Here is a 21,228-nt window from a genome sequence, read left to right as displayed (position 1 = left end):
TGATTCCACAGTGCAGCCCAGCTCCAAGGCTCGCGTGGGCATTTCTGGGCACGTGGTGGCAGGCAGGACAGGACTCCACACCGTTTCACCCCTCCCCTCCGCCCCAGCCCCACACCTAGACCGAGGTGGGAGAGCACATGGAAGGCGAGGAGGAAAGGGAGGGCTGGAAACTGCTGGTTTGCACATGCAAGTAAGTCCCCAGTCCTGGGGAAGCACAGGACCCCCGACGTGGATGCCCCCAGGATAACACTCGGGTTGCTCCTTGCAAATTCCATCCCCCTTACTCGTTTCAATGACACAAACAATATGCAGTCTCCGTAGAAAAATTAGAAAATGCAAAAATCAGCTAAACAAAAACAAAAGACATTAGAGAAATCTACCACCCAATGATAGGTACTTAACAGCTTGATGTTTTCATGGGCAACTCGGGAGCAGGGTGCTGTGTGGCGCCCCTCCCACCTCTGCCCACCTTGGCTCCCAGAAGCCCCTCCCAAACCTCCTCCCTTCCCCTTAGGCCCTTCCTATAGTCACACAGCTTCCAACTATGGGGTCACAACCCCTAGCTACTCCAGCTCCACTTGCTGGGTGAACCCCAGTGTGGGAAGGGGGAACAGTGGAAGGTGAGTGGAGGGACAGTCCTGTTGGCTGACCTGTGCATGACATCAATCTGAGAGTGCTTAATCCCCCTCCAGGAGTCTCAGTCTCTGCTTCTGTCTGCTGAGCTTCTCATTCCCCCAGGGGTTTTCTTACAGAGGAGTGGGCATGGACCTGTACAGCGTACCTGCACAAAACACTGACGCCAAAACAGCAGCCACAGCCATCACTGTGGCCACTCCCCAAGTCCCCTGAGCATGAGGCTGGTTTGGGGTCAGATTCAGAGTGGGCCTGGGACCACCCACAGTGGGGAAAGGGCCTGCCCCCTCTATCTGGGAGCTCAGAAGGGCCTTGTCCTAGGACTAAGTAGATGTGTCCCTGCAGTTCACACACCTACTGCGCACCTACCAAGTGCCAGGTCCTCAGCCAGCTTTGGGGTTGCCCTAAAGATTCAAACACATGCCCTGGCCTGCAGCCCTCGCCCAGGATCACAGCCATTCCCAAAGTGGGGGACAGACAAATTCAATTCTCCTGGAACAGTTAAACAGCCTTGATTGGTCAGAGGAGTCCAGTGCTTCTGAGACTCTTGGGACACCATTCTCCCATTCTCTCTTGGGGTACTATTCTCCCAGCCTCAGTTTCCCTTGCTCTGGGCAGTGGCCTATACTAATTCAGAAAAGTTTATATTCCCAGGCATGGAAGAGAAAACGTGGCCTGATTCCCAGAGGTGCAGCTGGCCCAGCCCACAGAAACACAAGAGATCGATGCAGGAAGGAATTGTGGGGAGCGTGGGCAGGAGCTCGGTTCAGTGGGGGTGACGCTGCCTGCTCAGCACACATTCGCTGAGCTACCCTGGGTCAGGTCTCAGCTGGGAACCAGGCAAATGGGAGGCAAGACCTTTCCATTGCTTCCTATTACACTGTCCAGTACTAAAGGAGAAACTCCTGCACATGGGCCTAGAGAGGAGACCCAGCTCATGTCATGGCCTCATCGCCTCCTCCCACTAGTCCCTTTCAATCCAACCACCTTTACCTTTTCTGTTCCTACCAAAGGCCTGCATGTGCCATACTGTGTGTCTGAAACAGTCCTCCCTGCTCCCCTTTGATTGATTTGCTCCTCACTACCTTAGACTTCACTTGCAGGAAGCCTCTCTGGGTCTCCCAAGTTGGGGATAAGTGAGGTGCCTGCTGGTTCTCCATTGCAGCATTTGATACACTTTACTACAGCTGCCTGGTCTTGCTGCCTACCTCCCTACACACTGGAGGCTCTAGGAGGGCTTCAAAAACAAAAACAAACAAGAGCAACAGAATGACCAAGACCCACACTGATTAAGCTGTCATGGTTTCTCTCAATTACCCACACCTGTATTTGCGGCTCCTACACGCTGGAAGCTGTAAGAGGGCTGACTGGGCCTCACCCCTATTAAGGCCTGTGTCTAACATATGAAGGTCTTAATAAATATTTGTGGAATGAATGAATGAGGCATGGTTCTTGCCCTCAACGAACTCACAGGCAGGCGACTAACAGATCACTCTGATACAGAATCATTACTAAGGTGGGAAGAGGGAACATCCTCAGAGGAACCTGCTGACCTCACCAGTAGCTGTCCTCCTTCCAGCCCAAGCATGACACTTCCCATCCCACACCCTTGGCCCAGGTTGTTTTGTGACTTCAGGAGCTGAGTAGTTCTGATCTCTGGACCCCAAAAGGTGATCCTGCTTGGTGGGTCTAACCCTGGCCACTCTTGGGAGTTGGTCAAATGAAGATTCCTGAGCTGCCTCATGCCACTGCATCAGAGTATATCAGGGTGGGGCTTACCAACTTATTTTTCACAAGCTCCTGGTATGATGCTGGAGTTCAGTCAGGGTTGGGATCAATGACCAGCCGACCCCTTGTGTCAGGGTGACCCACATGCATCCTGAAAATGTAGGAAGCAAGGCCGGGAATTGTGTCTCATGCCTATAATCCCAGTACTTTGGGAGGCCAAGGCAGTTGGATCACTTGATCCCAGGAGTTTGAGACCAGCCTGGCCAACGTGGTGAAACACCATCTCTACTAAAAAATATAAAAATTAGGTGTGCATGGTGGCACGCACCTGTAATCCCAGCTACTCAGGAAGCTGAGGCAGAAGAATTGGTTGAACCCTGGAGGCACAGGTTGCAGTGAGTCGAGATCACACCACTGCACTCCAGCTTGAGCCACAGAGTGAGACTCCATCTCAAAAAAAAAAAAAAAAAAGTAACAGAATGACCAAGGCCCACACTGATGAAGCTGTCATGGTTTCTCTTGATTACCCACATCTGTATTTGAGGCTGCTCACCAAGAGGCTCCTTCATGGATGAGTCTGAACCCCGTGAAGAGAGCAACAATTCAGTCCAAGAAAATAAGAGACCACAAGTCCCCTACCCTGCCTAGGGACCTGAAGGCCCTCCCTCAGCCTGAATCTCAGCACCTGCCTTCCTCCCAGTGAGCCGAGGTGCAAGAGCCAGACCACATTCCTTGTGACTGCCCCTCAGTTTGGAGCAGGGGATGAAATCATAGAGACTAATTCTTGGGGAGCAATGACTCAGCCTCAGTGCTTTTCCATTTTGACATCGACGGATCAATCTATTTTTCCATGATAATTCGTCATTTTTGGAACTTGAAGAAATCTTTTCCCACCCCACATTCTCAAAGTTACTCTGGATTTTTTATCTATTGGCTTTCACGTTGAGGTCTTTAATCTCTCTGGATTTTTTTTACATAGGGTGAGACAAAGATACAATTTTTTCTCCCTCCATACTTTCACTAAGGCAATTTTCAACCAACATATAAAAAAAAAATTCCATCTTGTTCCTTGACTTGTGAATCTACTTCACTCAAAAACTACCTCCTCATATGTACTTTGGGGTGTTTCTGGACTTGCCATTCAACTCTATCAGTCTGCCTGTTCCAGCACCACATGGTTTTCATCACTGTGTTTTTGCCAAATGACCTGGGGTAGGGTGAATCCCCTCCCCTGCGTCTTTTTTTTTTTTTTTTTTTTGAGATGGAGTTTCATTTTTGTTGCCCAGGCTGGAGTGCAATGGTGCAATCTCGGCTCACTGCAACCTCCACCTCCCAGGTTCAAGCGATTCTCCAGCCTCAGCCTCCCGAGTGGCTGCGATTACAGGCACCTGCAACCATGCCTGGCTAATTTTTTGTATTTTTAGCAGTGACAGGGTTTCACCATGTTGGCCAAGCTGGTCTCGAACTCCTGAACTCCTGATCTACCAGTCTCGGCCTCCCAAAGTGTTGGGATTACAGGCATGAGTCACTGCACCCGGCCGGAGATTCCCCATTTTGTTTTTTTTTTTCACACTGATTTAGATAATAGTAGGTATTTATTGTTCTGTATGAATTTTAGAATCAGCTTGTCAATCTACAAAAAAAAAAATCCTTCTGAGATTTCAATTGTTATGTTTTTTAAATTATAAGTTAACTTGTGGGATAACTGACACAGTTAAATATTGCATCGTGAACACCCTTTATTTATTCACATTTTCTATTCACATTTAGGATCAAATTTCAACTCTTTTTCTATAAAAGTCCTGTATATATATATATTTTAGATTACTGTGTGGAATTTCATTTTCTGGGCAACTTTGCTGAAATTTGTTAATAGTTCTAATTGTTCATTGATTCTCCCAGAACTCTTTTTCTTTGATTTAAATCTGTTGCTTTTATGTTTTTAGAGTTGAACTTCATGAGTTTGGGGAATATCATTTATTTCCCATTTTTGTTTTATAATAAATGAATTCAAAGGTATAAATTTTTCTAGTTTCTGACACAATATTTTCATTGCTATTCTGCTCTCATTTTTCTATTCCCATTATGACTTCCTCTTAATGAGTTTTTAAAATAGTAATGTTTTAAAATATCTACACATGTGACATTTCAATAGATACCTATTTTTGTTGTTTTCTAATAATAATTTTATTTCTTTGTGGCCTGAACAGTCTGTAGGACTGTCAGTTCACTGGAATATGTTGATAATTCCTTGTGGCCTAGTACATGATTAATTTCCATGACTATTCCATGTGTAATCAGGTTATTAATCATGTCCTTCTAATATGCCTTATCCTTGCTTAGTCTTTGCCTGCTTCATTTATCATTTTCAGAAAGGGATGTATTAAAAGTTTCCAAGCCCAACTGCTGATTTATCTACTTCCTCATGTCGGTTGTTAATTCATATTTCAAGTTTATATTATGTAATACATATATGTCTGTGATTATCATCATTATTGAGACAAGGTCTCACTGTGTCAGTCAAGCGAGAGTGCAGTGGTGTGATTTTGGCCTACTGCAGCCTTGACCTCCCAGGCTTAAGCAATCCTCCCACCTTAGCCTCCCGAGTAGCTAGGACTAAGAGCATGCACCACCACGCCTGGCTAATTTTTTTTTTTTTTGGTAGAGACGGGGTTAGGTCATGTTACACAGGCTGGTCTCAAACTCCTGGGTTCAAGCTACCTGCCTGCCTTGGCCTCCCGAGTAGCTGAGACTACAGGTACATGCCACCATGTCTAGCTAATTTTCTAAATTTTCTGTAGAGATGGCACTTTGCCATGTTGCCCATGCTGGTCATGAACTCCTGGGCTCAAGCCATCCACCCACCTCAGCCTCTCAAACTGTTGGGATTACAGGTGTGAGCCAACATGCCCAGGTATATAATTACTGCCCTTTACAAGCATATAACAACCTTCTTTGCTTTGAGTTCTATTCTATTTTGTCTAATATGACAATTGCTACCTCAGCTTTCTTTTGTTTCAGACTTGGCCAGTTGCGTATTTTCCATCCTATTTTCAACCTTTTTGAGTTCATGTCATCTCATGTCATTTAATACTCACCTAATCCCTTGTTTGCCCCATTTTACAGATAAAGAAACTAAAGTTCAGAGAGGTTACATGACTTATAATTTCCAGTAGTGGTGTGCTAGAATGGAGACCCAAGCCTGGGTCTGTCTGACCACAGAGTCTGTGCTTTTCCACTCCATCCACTCACTCCTCCTGAGAGAACCTCACACAGCATCACATAAGGTTTTATAGAAACCTCTTTTATAAAGTGTGGGATTTAGCAGGCGACTGCCCTTATGGGGCTTCAGCCCTGATTGGCAGAGGCCAGGCCTTATGACTTCCAAAGGGCATTCCATAAACACTTGCATTTGATGCTCCCAACACTCTGTAAAGTGAACAGAAAATATATCATTATTCCCATTTTACAAATGAGGAGAGGCTCGGAGACTAGTTAGTACTTGCCAAGATTACTCATGTGATCAGAACCCAGCTCTCACCTGCATATGATTGGAGCCCAAGCTTCAAATATTCTTCTTATCCACTTCCTCTCCCCATCTTCCACCTGAAATGTCAGCATTTGAAGTCCATTCCTCAGTGTTTTTCTAACCTATTCCTTGTGTGTTTGAAATTCCACCTCCGTAAGTCTCAGCTTTCTCATCTGCGAGATGGGTACAATCTTGCCAACTTCACAGTTCCTGAGAAGACTAAATGCATGGATGATGCTTGGTATCTTTCCTGGCTCAGAATAAGCATTCTGGAAGTGGTAACTCTTGCTGGAAGTTGTACAGACCCGGGAGGCACAGGCATTCTGACCCCTTTGACCTCAAGTATGTGCAAGAACAAGGTCACTTGAGCTATGTGTCCAGTTCTGCCTCACCCAGAGCCCCACAAATTCTCTGCTGAGTTTCCTAGTGCCTCTGGCCACCACTGCAAGGGGAGAACAGAATGAGAAGGATTTACAACACAGTGCAAGTGGTTAAGATGGAAGGAGGAACACTGTTGGTGTTTCCCTGGCCTCGCTGATTGGCCCGGGGATCTGTGGCTCAGATAAAGACAGCCACAGAGAGCTGGGCCCAGTGCCTCTCAGGCACCCGTGTGAAACTCTGCCCAATGGGGGCACTGCATAGTGAAGCTTGGCAAACGCACCCAATCTGAGCCTCTGCCTTGTGTCTTTCCTCACTAGGGAAACAAAGAGAGGGCTGAAAAATAAGATGGGTGGCTCACACTGAACTGAGCCCTAAAATCACTGAGCTTTTGTTGCAGTTCCCCATGAGGCTGGGAGTCTCTGGGACCAGCTAGTGGGGAGTCACCCGCACCACCTGGCAGTGCAAAGAGCTCTGCAGCAATTCTCAGACTTCTGTGTTCAACAGTCCCACCTGGAGAGCTCGCTGCAGTCCAGCTGCTCGGTCAGGGCCCACAGAGATTTTGATTCCAGAGGACTGGGACAGGGGCCTGGAAACCTGCGTCTTTAACAAGCTCCTGGTGGTTCTGATCTTAGTGGCGGGTGTGGAAGAATGAGTGGCCAGGGCTCCCCAGTCTGGAGGGCTTACTCCGGCCCTGGAAGAAGGTGGCTCGTCTGCCTCCGGGGGTTCCTGACTAAGCTCGAAAGTCACAGCCTGGGTTTCCAGCTGTCACTCCTAGGAGAACACTACTGTGTCACCAAATTCTTACCAGCAGCCTACAGACCTCAACTCCTTCATAAAGGGAACTCTTCCACAAACAGCAAGGGGATGCCAGAGCCAAAAGGCAAAAAACAGAATATTATGATTTCCCTGGCTCTGGGCCTGCTCTGCCCTCTAAAAGGTGAGCCACCTCCACCTCACACCTGCTTTCTGTAGCCAGGCGGGAGGAAGAGAAGGAAGTGCGCCCAGGACTTAGAGCACAGGGTTTTGGTCTTAACTCCCTTCAGCCTCAGGTTTCTTGCTGATTAATAAGTGGGGCCGTTAATTCCTGTTCTTCCCAGATCCACAGTCAGGCAAAACAGTGGACATAAATCTACTTCTAAATGGTTTGGTGTTAGAGACAAATCCAGCGCTCCAGCAAGCTTCATCTCCATAAAACTTGTACACGATCCTCACTGACGTACTACAGGTGAGAACATCTCCCCAAAGCAGGCCTGGAAAATTCCAAAGATGCCCAGACACGTGGTCAAGTCACCAGGATGTCAGATGTCCACTGTCCTCCCTGCACTACCTGTCAGAGAAGTTTAAATAGTTCACAAGCCTCCACCCTCCCCATCTGAGGCCTCCCTAAACTAACATACCTCTTGATGCTGTTAGTGTACTTAAGCCGAAGCGTTCCAGGCAAAGTGAGCTAATATTTTAATGATGGTGTTTTTAGGCATTGTCAAGGGAGTGGTGGTGAAGAGAATTTAGAGGGAAGGTAAAGCAAATTCAAGTCTAACTAGAATTCCATGCTAGACAGGCCACCAAAGAGGCCCCCATCAATACTCCGTCTTTAGGTGGTGATGTCTGTGCATTATTTCTTAAACCACTTAGGAAAAATGATTCCACAGCAGTGAGGAAATGGAGCCAGAATGACAGCGGCCTCCTATCGGAGCCAAGGGTTTTGGTGGGGTCCACACAGATGGGTCTGGGGCTGGGGTGGGAGGCCTTGACAAGAGCTTGGGCCACCAGACCCTCTTGGGAGGCGGAGGGACTAAGGAGCCTCACTTAAAGGGCCTCCCTGTCATTCGGTGAATTCTGCCAGCTCCCTTGCATGGGGTGGCGGCTCGCCCACAGAGCAGCCATGTAGTCACACAGACACAGAGAGATGCACAAACACAGATATGTGGACACACAGGCAGATACACACACACACAACTACACAGACACATCTGCAGACTCACATGTGCAAAGACACACACTGATTCCTAAAAAAAGCCTCATGGCTCTTCCCTACTCCAAAGGACATTCTTACAGACAATACACCCCTGCCAACTAGCTGCTCGGAGGAGAGGAGACCCACTCATTCTGAGTGTCCTACAGAGATGTCCTACAAAAGGAGCGGCCATTGGACTTCAGATTGGCTCCTGTCTTCCCAAGATCGGCTGCTTCTCTGTGGCCGCCTGTTCAGTGGTTCCTGCTTTCACGAGCAAAGTGGTCCTTCGATTTCGCTTTTCTCCTGAGGCACAGCCTTTGTCCTTTTTTCCCTCTGTTCTTGGAGGACAAATACTTAACCGTTAAAACTACTTTTAAATCTTCCAACTCTTCTGCTTTAAATTACCCAGCTCAAGTACTTTGAGGGAAACAATTGCTTTGCCAACTTGAAAATCTGTCTGGCACTGTTCTGTAATCCACAGCTCCTTAACACACGCAGCCAGCAAACTGGCCTAAATCAGCTGAACCCAGCAGAACTGAGCAGATGAAATCCACTAGTCACAGGGATGAGAACACTGACACTGAACACGGGCACTCTTTGCTAAGGAAGAAGGGCTCAAAGCAGAGGGGGGTGGCCCTGAGCTGTCCACAGAGTAGTTTTTTAAAGAGGACCTAAGCGATGATAGTAAGCTCAGAGAGTTCAATGATCCAGTTACAGGGCTGGTAATTCCTAGAAGTTAAAAAAACTTATCCTCTTGCTTATCTTCTAGCACAGGCCCCAAAAGATAATATTCAATGGTGATAAGACCACAGTGAATGGGCAAAAGTGTCTTTAAAAATCTTCATAAACTTCTAGGAATCCATACTAATTAAATTGAGAAGTGTGGACTAAGATTTACACAGCAGGCATTCACCGTAGCATTCATTCAGCAGATTTCTATTGAGTCCTTACCATGAACTGGGCATTGAGCTAGCAGCTGAAGCTACAGATATGTACAAGACATATACCTTATCTTAAAAGAACTTTCAGCCTGGAGGAAAAGTTAGCCATAAAAATAGGTAGGTTACAAATCAGTCTGGTAAGCAGAGTGACAGACACATGCTCAGAGCTCTTGAGAGCCCAAGGAGAAGAGTCCTGGGGGTGGGGACTGAGTTTGGACTTGAAGGATGAGTCACAGAATCTAGATGCACAAATCAGAGGGAGAAACTACAGACAGACAGAGGAACCACCACCCACCTCCGCTAGCCATGTGACCAGGAAAGCTTCGAAGTAACCGATATAATCAAGGTTGGAGAAACAATTACACAGCTTGTGGTATATTCACATGAAGGATATGATTGTCCTTAGAAGTGTTTTTGGAGAATGTTGGTAATATAATGTTAAGAACATAAAAAAATAAGAAAAGAAAAAGGTACAAGTTTTTAAGAAACTGTTTTCATATATTTTCTATATAAAGGAAGTACACCTAAACATACTGTATCTCTGGGTGGAGGGATTGTAAAATGCCTAATTTTTTTTTTTTTTTTTTTTTTTTTTTTTGAGACGGAGTCTAGCTCTGTCTCCCAGGCTGAAGTGCAGTGGCATGATCTCAGCTCACTGCAAGCTCCGCCTCCCAGGTTCACACCATTCTCCTGCCTCAGCCTCACAAGTAGCTGGGACTACAGACACCCGCCACCACGCCTGGCTAATTTTTTGTATTTTTAGTAGAGACGGGTTTTCACCATGTTGGCCAGGATGGTCTAGATCTCCTGACCTTGTGATCTGCCCGCCTCGGCCTCCCAAAGTGCTGGGACTACAGGCGTGAGCCACCGTGCCTGGCCGCTTATCCTAATTTTAACTTTTATGCCATTTCCAAATATTCTCCAATAAGAATGTTTACTTTCATGACCAGAAAAAGATACATTTTTAGACAGTTTATAACCAGTTATGTTAAAAAGTGAATACAACATGGGCAAAGGAATAGAGTGGGTGATTCTGGGATCCTGAAACATCCTATAGCCTAGAGAATTTCCTTGGCTTTTTACTCTGAGATTTCCAAGGCTCATGACTCATGACACACTGGCACGGGGCTTCTTGGTCTGCCCTCCCACAGAAGATAGGGCTTATGGGACCTGGGCTCTGCATCCCTCTGTGGCCTGAGGAAATCAAGTCTTATATCCTTAGCTTGAAATACACAGCACCTTAAAAAAAAAAAAAAAAGGGGGGGCTTTGTCTCTTTAATAATTCTCAATGGGGCAGAAAAACATCTTAAATCCTTCTTCAATATCTGCAGTCGAGGAGGAGGAGAAGGAAAAGGAAATCACTTGCCTCAAGCACATGTGAGCACTTTTGTGCTACAAGCTCTAGGTTCCCGGAGATTTAGAAATCCCTGAACTCTGCTGGGAGGAGTGGGAGGGGCAGGCGAAGGAGCAAGGCAGGCCAGGTCTCAGCTCCGGTCTTCAGGGGGCAGCTCACACCTCCCACAGCCCCCTCCCCAAAGTCACCGGAGACATTCCCACGGAAGTGCCCTCTCTGCCTGCTACCAAGACTCTGGCCAGGACGCAGTGGAAGCGGGTGACCATCTCTCCCCACCTTCCTGCCCACTGCAGAGGGGGCTGCAACACAGGAGAACAGGGCCTGTCCCTACTCGTGGAACCTGATCCTCGTCCGCCACGTGACCTCTCAGTTACTCAGGCCCTCAGGCCCTGGCTGAGAAAAGGTTGCCTGGACATTCCTGTCCCAGAAAGATTCAGCCCCTTGTAAATGAAGCAGTGAGCAGTCTCATGTGAGCTCAGGTATCATACATTGCTGTCCCAGAATCTGCTCACCCCAAGATGCAATAATGAGCTCAGCTGACTTAACCTGTGAAAGACTGTGGGCCGAGTCCCCAACTCCCTACCACAGCTGGCAATACCACAGTGCCTCTTCCTCCAAGAAGGCTTCCTGGGCCACTTCCAGCCCAGGATAGAGCCCCTCCCCCATGCTTTCTCAGAGCCTCAGACTTGGAGTCACCACAGTGGACTGATCACGCTCTATCAGAAGAGGCTGCCCTCGCAGGTCTGAATCTCCGTCTAGCTCATGGGTTCCTCAAGGGCAGGGCCGTGTGTCACTCATGCTGCCCCACCTTCAGCTCTGTGCCTGACACACTGCAAGTTCTCAGCAAATGCTTGCTGAGTGAATACAGGAATGAACACATGGATGCCTAGGATCCCTCTGTTGGGCTTGGAGGAAAGAAGACCCAGACTCTGTCACTCCTATTGCCCAATGCTGGCCCAGGACATAAGTCCAGGAACCATCATTAAGACATGGGGCAGAAACCCCAAAGGCATGACTAAAATCCATCTGCCTCTTCCTTCCTGAGGACAGGCCTGGTTCCAAGTCATCTGAATAATTTCACAGGGCTGCAGGGACCTCAAAGGTAAGAAGTCTCCCTAATTCCAAACAGCGCCCAATCAGTCCTGATGTTTAAAATCAGGTTCCGTGGCCCTGGCTCCAAGCATCAGGCTTTGTGATCTAATCTAAGAGTGCCCAGGCTAGCTCAGAGCTGTCACTGCATTTACTTCCTCTAATGAACTGAAGTATCTCAGGACAGACCCTGAGAGCCTGGGTCCTGGAATGACTGCTGCTCCAGCCACAGAAAGAGTGTCAAGCTCTCAGCACTAGGTAAGCAAAGCACTCAGCCCTTGGCTGTCTGCCTAAGTGGCTGGCAGGGAGGCTTGGAAGGGGCAATCCCAGGGACACGGCTCTGTGCCTCGGAATGCCCATCGCTTTGTGTGAAATGCTCACCTTTTTCCTCTGGTGCTTGCTTCTGCCCGCAGCCCCAGAGCGCACCCAGTTAGATGGGGACAGGCATGAAAGGCGGCAAGTGGGGTCCTGTGGGGTATGTGTCGCCAGAGAAAAGCTGACTCGGGACTGGTTAATGATGGCAGACCCTACAGCTATGAAGACTCTATAGAACATCTCCTAAAATGTCATGAGTTTCAGAGAAATCAGAGGCCCAGAGAGAACAAGGGGCTTCTCAAGATCCTTCCATGAACGACCCCAATGACTGCCACCACTTCACATCATGACCACTTCACCAGAAGACACACACGAGTTAACTGCCCCTCACAAAGCTGCCAACTGATGTAACTGATTGCTACCAGCTGAAAGGACAGCCAGCCTGGCTAGAAACCACAGACAGACAAAATGCCACGCTTTCTCACAGCTCTTTCTCCCCTCTACACTGCCTCAGGCTATTTTCCTACTACCAGCTCTCATTTCCCCAACCTAGAGTGAGGTGAGGATTTCAAACTTCCTTCCTCACAGGGGCCCAGTCATGGCAGGGGCAAATCAATATCTGATAAGCAACCCGATCATCCAGTTGAAGCACTGATCAATGGCTGAATAGCTGGAAATTTACGGGTCAGTGAAGGGCTGATTCATGCACAAATCCAGGAGTGAAGGCTGCAGAGCTCCACACAGGGGCCCCTACCAGGGGAGGTGGGCAGGGAAGCAAAGCAGCAAAGGTTACCCCGAGAAGGGTCTCAAGAGCCCGGAGCATGAAGGACAGGCTCTGAAGATCAGAAGGCAGTTCTCGCATGAGCAGCACAGCTGGGACTCCGAGAACCCACAGGAGCAGGCTCCGCGAAGAGCCAGGTTGCAGGGGGTTCCACACAAGTGCTCTGCGTGTCCCTTCCGCTCTCTCCACCCCTTGACAGTCATCCAGATGCTGGAAAGACGAGCTTGCCACTGGGACACTTGGGCATTCATTTCATATTAGGAAAAGGTAGTTAGGAAGCCCGGGAATTGGAGGAACATAAAAGGACAGCCCCCACTGGGCATTTGCTTGTGTCTGGCTCTGTGCAAGCAGCTTTTCAAACAGTCGACTCACCATAACCATGTGTGGCAAGAAGGCCGGGCGCGGTGGCTCAAGCCTGTAATCCCAGCACTTTGGGAGTCCGAGACGGGCGGATCACGAGGTCAGGAGATCAAGACCATCCTGGCTAACACGGTGAAACCCCGTCTCTACTAAAAATACAAAAAATTAGCCGGGCGTGGTGGCGGGCGCCTGTAGTCCCAGCTACTCGGAGGCTGAGGCGGGAGAATGGCGTGAACCCGGGAGGCGGAGCTTGCAGTGAGCCGAGATTGCGCCACTGCACTCCAGCCTGGGAGACACAGCGAGACTCCGTCTCAAAAACAAAAACAAAAACAAAAAACCATGTGTGGCAAGAAAGCTTTTGTGACTTGCCAAGGCCTACAATTAAATGAGTAATATCAAGGGCTCCGTACTTGTCACTGTGCTATACACAGTCCCTACCCGACAAGGACAGCGGACTGAGGCGGCTCTTAATTACTTCAAAAGTACACATAAACACTGTTAGAGGAGCATCCGCATGTAAACATGCAGCCTCTGGAACCCTCTGTTCAAGGGTGAGCTGCGGGGGCCGCCCTGCCTTCTTCCCCACGTGGTCAGGCCACATTCACAAGACAAAGGGGATCCACAGGTTCTTCCTTCACTGCCTCTTCCAGTAAGGCGAATTCTTCCTTCCAGCTATATCTCCCATGGCTGGGGACCTGGAGGAGCAGCAGGACTATCTGAAGTTTGACTAGAAATCAGACATCAGGACCAAAATGACTGTGAAAGACCATCCAATACAACTTCCTTTTACAGGTGGGGAAACAGGTTCAGCCAGGGAAAGCAATTTCTATGATCACCTGGAGGCAGCATCTTGGAGCAAAATGTTGAGAAGGAGTCTAAGACCAGGCAGGAAAGCCATGCATGACTGAGGACTGGCTGACAACGGCTGCCTTGGATGGCAGTGGGGAGGGATGGCATCCCCGCCTCAGCTCAACCAGGCCTTGGCCTCCACCCCTTCACAGGGAGTTGGTGCAAATTAGAAAAAGGTGCCCCTTCTAAGCAGCGTACAGCTTGACAAGCAGCAGGTGGGCCGGATATCCATCCCTTCCCATTGGGGGCTAGAGTACAGGGCCAGCTCACACAACATGCAACACAGGCCTGAGTGTGGTGCCCTTGAGTTATTCAACTTTTCTTCAGTCCCCCAACTATTGATTTGCCATCCGTTAACCTGTAGAAATATTTCTTGATACCAAAGGAGGTCATAAGCCATCATCCTCTCTTTCAGGCAGAGAAATCAGTTCTCAAGAGGCAAGGCATGCTAAAAGGTCACCATGAGATGATGAAGAGATCCATTCATCCATGCCCAAAATCTTGTGCAACGGGTCGTACTGCCCCCACTATGCCCAGAGCCCCGTCTCTCTTTGCCTTCACAGTTTGTGTTCCTAAAAAGGCAGAGATAAGAATATTCAGCCGGGTAGACTCCAGGTTTTCCATATCATCCCTGGGCGTGGAAACCTTCATGAGGTGGGTGAAAAGCTCACACCTGCATCTATTTGTATGCACTTCACAGGTGTTCATACAGGCAACCAACTTCCCCAGACTTGTTTCTCATCCTGGAATCCCAGTCACAGTAATGGTCAATCAGGTCCCTAAACCAGAAAGTGCCCTGGAAGACCCCTGGATCCTCCTGCACCCCCATTCTAGAGGCCACCACGCATATAAAGTCCCACTCCCAAGCATCTCCCACCCTCCTCCCTCACTACTACCGTCTTGGCTGAAATCACTTTCCCAACTGGCCTGTCTCCTCCAGCCTCCCTTGTCCCACCATCCTGCTTTCTGAGCATCCAAGGGTCCTTCCAGCCTTCAGAACAGGGCCAGCCTCCATCAAGTCTGCCTAAACTTGACCCTGTCCATCAACCCCTACCACACACTTCAGCCAGGCCCAGCACACAGTGCTGCCTCATGCAGTGGCCATGTCACATCTCCATGCTGTGCTCACTGCCTCCCTGGGCCAGAATGCCCTGTGCCGCACCAGTGGCTCAATCCAACAGGTTATCCAGGCCCTGGTCCTCCAACCCAGCCAGACAAGTCAGCCAGGTGACTTGTCTGTCAGCCAGGTGCAGAATGCAGGCAGAGGCCAGTCTTTCCCAGGTCCTTGTCAAGGAGAAAGGGGGCTGTGATTCGGGGACAATATGCTATGGAAACCTGGTAGGGTGTCCTTCATACCAGGCCTTCTATCTGACTAGACCCTGTTCCGACTCCTGGCTCCAATTCCCCTCCATGGCAATGACCTGTTATGCATCTGTTCCCCATGTGAGACTGCCCTCTTGGTAGGAGAGAGAGCATCACCTTCCTGTGAGTGTCCCTCTACCCAGCTGGGTCAAGCCTGGGATATGGGTTGCGGGGTGAAAACCCAGGAGGTGTCTTCTTGAGTTCAGGCTGAGTTCCCTGTTGGCTAGGTCCATGTTGCTCCTGGGGTCCGTATCCCCAGCAGAGGCCAGAATTGTCTCTGTGGTGTATGTGGGGGAGAGGCAGGGAGGGTGTCAATGCCCCTACACGATCTGATTTTTGACCCGATTTCAGAAATAGAAATACTGCCTTTACATATGACTAAGTGCCTAGAGGCTTCCCTGATACAGAAGGGGAGAAAAGAAGGGGTGTTACTTGGTGAAGACTCACAGGCCCACCCTCATGGGCTAAGGCCACCAAGGGGGACAAAACAGAAATCTGACAGGTGGCCTGGACTCCCTCAACAGTGAGCAAGGGGTGTGGACAGGTCGAGCCTGCTTGCTGGGTCCACACCTTTCAGAATCACAAGCCCCACAGGACCATCAGGATGACCAAAGTCTGTGGGAGTCAGGCCCCATGCACTACCCCTATGGCTACTACCATAGAAAAGTGTGCACGCTTATCAGTCTTTGGCCCCTCATCCCCCATATATGTAAGCTATTTACAAAGCTTTACCATCAAATCGTACATTAAATATTAAGTGTTATGAAGTGTATGCCCACTTTCAAGTGCTAATTCTCAGTCCCTCAGAATGTGATTCTATTTGCAGGTGGGGTTTTTAAAGAGGTAATTAAGTTAAAATGAGTTCATCAGGGTGAGCCTTAATCCAATATGACTGATGTCCTTCTAAGAAGAGATTAGGATACAGAAGACGGTGTGAAGAAGAAGGAAGACAGCCAGCTGCAGGCCAGCTGCACTTTGATCTTGGATTTCAAGGCTCTAGAAATGAAAGGAAAAAAGTGTCTGCCCTTTAAGCCATGCAGCCTGTGGTACTCAGTTATGGCAGACTGATACAATAAGACTTCATTGCTCTTATAAGATAAACCAAATGGGCCTTATATTTTTTTCTCACACCCCACTTTGGAGACTACTGTCAGGAGGAACCTATGGCCCTGCTGGACTTTATAGGCCACCGGCTAGAGACAATGAGGGGTCTGGCGGCCTCCCCCGTGGGCCTGAGAGTATCTGGAAGACATCTAAGAACGCAGAGTTGCCAGCACCGGAGGAACCGTAAGGGTTTTGCGCAGACCAACCCGCGGATGGAACACCCCTCTTGCCAGTGTTTCCCAAGCTCATCTAATCATAAGAATCACCCAGGATAACTGTGTCACCCTGGGAGTTATTCAATGGGGCGCAGAACTTGGGTTTTGCTAGGTAAGCCAGGACCAGAAGCGTTTGAGGAATCCTAGTGCCGCCCATGCCACCCCAGGAGATGGGTTTGTCGGGGCAGTATGAGTGCGCCGGCATCCCTATGCGGCGGAGGGAGGGAGGGAAGGAGGCCCGGGGCCGGCGCCGTCGGTCTCCCAGCCGTACCCGCCACTCCACCTCCAGCCCCGCGGAGCCCTCCCCCTCCTGCAGTCCGGGCCTCTGCCGAAAGCAACTGGGCCCGCCGTTTCTGTCACTGCGGTATTTGCCCATCTACGTTTGGCGTCCGGCGTTGGTTCTCTGAATCAACAGGCGGGTGGAAGAAATGCCTTCTGATTCCAACGCGAGTAAGTGTGCGAAGTCCCAGACGCCCTTGTTTTTCTCCTGGGTGTGGCCTGCCCGTGACTCTTCTCTCGGGCTCTGGGGCCTTAACTGAAACTCAGGTTCTCCGCTCCCACCGCAGTCGAACCAGAGGTGGAGGTGAGGGTGCTGCGCGGCGCGGGAGGGGAGGGCCACCGCCCCCAGGGTCTGTGCGCCGGGAGCGGTGGGGAACGGGGTGTGCGGGTCACCGTGCTCCCGCCCTCCCTCGGGTTTGCGCGCACCAGCTCCCCACTGACCGCAAGTTCCTCCGAACGTCGAAAGGCATCTCCCCACCTCCGACCCCCGCCCGGTTCAGCTCACCCAGGCTGGCAGGTGCTGGCCTCGCAGCTCGCGGCTGATGAACTCGCGTTCATTGTCAAGGAATTCGAAGGCGGCGGCCAGGCGCCCGAGCTTCCCGCGGCGGTTCCTGCGCCACCACATCCACAGCAGGGCGCCGAGCAGCAACCAGGTTATGCTGAGCCCCAGGTAGCCAGCTAGGTAGACAGGCCCCAGGTAGAAAAGGACGCGCACCACGAAGGTACAGAGCTCGGGCAGCAGCTGGCTGGACAGGCGCAGCTCGGGGCCCGGCGCGCGCTGGGCTCCCGGGACGCTGGGCTCTTCTGCTCGCATCTTGTCGCAGCCGTCTTGCCCTTCCCGAGAGCTTCACCCGAGCTTAGGTCCGCATGCCCCGACGCCCAGGCGCATCTGTCTCCCAAGCGCGAGGACCAGGACGCCGCGCCCCCTTGCCCTGCTGGGACTGTCAGCGCTCCGAGTTCAGGGTTCTCTATGGCGCACTGGAGCGCGGCGCCTGGAAATGCACCGAGCCGCGCCGCGCCGCCCCAGCGCTCTGCTCCAGTGAGCCCGCAGCTCCGGAAGTCTCCGCCCTAGTGGGGCGGGCCGCTCGCCTGGCTCCTGCTGGCTCTAAAAAGCAACCAGCCGGTAAGCTCAGCCTCCGACCCCAGCACGTGGCGCAGGCGTCAGTCGGAGGTGCGCACTCGCTAGTCTGGGTGGACCAAGTGCTGCCCTAGGTGGTTGATGACTCACCGAGGCCTGTGTACAAACTGGCTTAACATGGATAAACATCACCTAAAACCTGTTTCCTACACGCAGTCTATAATACACAGTATAGTCTGGATTCAGCTGGCATTCGAGGCCCTCCCTGGACAGGCTCAGCCAAGCCTCCTCAGCCTCAGGTCCTGTGTCCCCGCCCTCCAACTGGATCCTAGAGCCTGCAACGCTGCCAGCTCTTCTGGCATCTGTAAAGCTTAGACCTAGCCCCCAGCCTCATCGAGCCGAGCTCAGGGCCCCTCCTGCGCACCACAAAACCCTCTGCCCTGCTCTCCCCACCCTCTCTTATAGGTGTCAGTTTGGATCGTTATTCCCTGCATCATCAGACCGGGAGCTTCCGGGGGCCGGCCTGTCCTGGCCATCTGTGGGGCACCCAACAAGGGAAAGTGACTGGCGAATAAAAGGAAAGATGAAGAGGAAGCCCCTAGGTGCCTGAGAGTCAATGGTGAAGCCCATGGTTTGTAACCCTTTAATGATCAGAGCAGGTGGATCTCCGAATCTCTTAAGTTCGGATAGTAAATCGTCTTGTGGATAGTATATATTTCAGGTGGGCCACATGAAAGGGCTCACATCAATTACTGGCATGTGATTTTGGAATTGACAAATGTACTGGAATGATTTGGAATGACTCTATACTCTTTCAACAGGTTTATCAAAAGGCTGGAGCCAATGGATAGCAATCAAAAGATTCTCTTCTCTTTCCTTTTCTCTCTATCTCTCTCTCCCTCTCCCCTCTACCACCCTCCCTCTCGTTCTCATTCTCTCTGACTCTTGCTCTCTCACTCTCTTTTTCTTTCTCTGGCTTTATCCTTCTCTCTTGGATAAAATTACTTACTGCAATGAGTTTTTTCAACAATGGGTGAGTTTCTGGTGGTCAGAATACCTGGACTCTTCTCTATTGTTCTTGGCTTTCCAGGACTCAGCCAAAACAGAGGCTGAAAGTCCCCCAACTTAACATCCTGTTACACTGGCATCTCCCAGTGTAGCCTAGGAAATCAACGGAAGAAATGCTGCTCGCTGGAGTTCCTTCTTGAGAGTTGCATGTACACAGTCCTATTAAAGGCTCTGAGAAGTCCTTCAGACAAAAAGCTATTAAATTCTATTTAACCCAGTGTTTCCCAGATTATTTGACCACAGAATTCTTTCCTCAAAATATTTTTCTATTGGTTAACCCAGGTCTGCCGAAGCAAAAGACAGTGTACGATAGGGATACTGGGAATTCTCCTGGAAGCTGAGGCAGAGTGTGGCTGGCTGTCAGGATGGACTGACCAGGAAGCTAAGTGCCAGAACTGCACTCCTCATCCTTGTGTCCCTCCCTGTTGACCTGCCTGTCTGACTGAAGTGCAGAACACAGCACTTTCCCCCCAGCATCCAGAGATGGAGGACACAGTCTCACCAATCCAGAGAGACTGCCTTGACCCTTACCCTGTCCCAATTCCAAATCCCTTGGAGACAGGATCCAACTGAATCTATCATCCCCTTCATCCTTGACACACAGCGGGTCCACACCTCAACCTGGGTTAGTTTGGGAGGGGGTGTGGAAGGTAGTGAGTTTGTGCGGTTTTACTAGAGAAACGAAGATTGTTGATTTGTGAACTGGATGGACACCCACTGAGACAGATGCCCAGTCTGAGACCTGTGGGACATTGCCATCCTCAGCTGCATTGCCCTTCTGTTCCTTGAACACATCAAGTTCATTTATGCTGCAAGGCCTTTGTCCTTGCTGTTCCCTCTGCGTGGAATGTTCCTCTTCTAAAACTTCTTCAAAGTACGTTAGGGTGATGGGATTATGATTTCACCCTCCCTTTTAAAATTTATTTTATTTATTTTTTATTTTATTTTATTTATTTTTTGAGATGGAATCTCACTCTGGTGCCCAGTCTGGAGTGCAGCGATGCAGTCTCAGTTCATCGCAACCTCTGCCTCCCAGATTCAAGAGATTCTTCTGCCTTAGCCTCCCAAGTAGCTAGGATTACAGACACCTGCCACCATGACAAGATAATTTCTGTATTTTTAGTAGAGATGGAGTTTCGCCATGTTGGCCAGGCTGGTCTCAAATTCCTGACCTCAGTCCACCCACCTCAGCCGCCCAAAGTGCTGAGATTACAGGTGTGAGCCACCGTGCCTGCCCCCCATTTTTAAAACCTTATTTATGTCATTAAATTCACAAATTAAATATAATAGAACATTGAGAATATGGCATTGAAAACTCTATACCCTACCTGGGAAGGAATCTGTGCCTGAACATTGGAGCCTTTATTTCCCTTGATCTGGACATCTAGTGACTACCACCAGCAAAAAAAAAAGAAAAAAAAATATTTCATGGGTGGTTTGATCACAGCAAAACCTGGGGAGAATAATGCCTTCCAGAGTCTTTACCTGAACACATTAGAGGGTGCATCCTATTACATACCAACCATTCAAAGAACAGTAGCTCAAATAAATATAAGTTGGTCACTAGTGTGGATTGAATTCTGTCTATGTTGAAGTCCTAACCCTTGGCACCTGTGAATGTAATCTTATTTCAAATAGAGTCTCTGCAGATGTAACCAACTTAAGATGAGATCATACTCAATTAGGGTGGGCCGTAAATCCAATGACGGGTGTCCTTATAAGAAAAGAGAGATTCGGAGATAGGGACGCAGAGGACACACAGGAAGGGAAGGCCATGTGAAGACACACATAGAAACCAGAGTGGTACAGTTACAGGGGAGGAATGCCAAGGATTGCTGGCACCACCAGGAGCTGGACAGAAACAAGGAAGGATTTTTCCCTGGAGCCTTGGGAGAGAGCTCAGCCCTGCTGGCCTCCAGAACTGTGAGAGAATAAATTCCTGTTGTTTTAAACCATCCAGTTTGTGGCACTTCGTTACTGCAGCCCTAGGAAATGAATACAGCCTTCTACTGAGTGCCAGGCACTGTTCCAGGCATAAGAGATTCAGGGTGAACAGAACCGACAGGCTCACTGCTCTCAGGCAGCTGACATTCTAGTGCAGGAAGACAGACACCAACATTTAAACCAAGTACAAGAAAACAGCAGGTAAGGAAAGGTGCTCTGCAGATAGTGCAGTGAGCGGGCTCAGAGAGAGTGGCTGGCGTAGCG

The 21,228-nt window shown here is 49.6% G+C and overlaps 1 protein-coding gene across 7 annotated transcripts in view; it reads right to left on the bottom strand.

Annotated features, from left to right (window-relative positions):
* LOC105469942 (extended synaptotagmin 3) overlaps positions 1-17,899 on the bottom strand; it is a 54,962-nt gene extending 37,063 nt beyond the window's left edge. For 3 of the 7 annotated variants that reach the window (XR_011619737.1, XM_011721583.2, XM_071090981.1), the window contains exon 1: positions 17,380-17,899. Coding sequence is in view for 4 of the 7 variants with exons in the window: in XM_011721583.2 (XP_011719885.2) it covers positions 17,380-17,688 (309 nt within the window). In the remaining 3 variants the exon portion in view is untranslated. Of the gene's footprint in view, positions 1-650; positions 2,818-5,902; positions 6,705-17,379 lie in introns of those variants that run through there. The other 4 variants (XR_003015460.2, XM_011721581.3, XM_011721584.3 and 1 more) reach the window with 4 other exon arrangements.
* Between the last annotated feature and the right edge of the window lie 3,329 nt (positions 17,900-21,228).

Source organism: Macaca nemestrina, chromosome 2 (genome assembly GCF_043159975.1).
Source record: "Macaca nemestrina isolate mMacNem1 chromosome 2, mMacNem.hap1, whole genome shotgun sequence".
Lineage (NCBI taxonomy): Eukaryota > Metazoa > Chordata > Mammalia > Primates > Cercopithecidae > Macaca > Macaca nemestrina.
The sequence above is the reverse complement of the archived record's forward strand: the minus strand, read 5'-3'. Positions and strand labels throughout refer to the sequence as shown.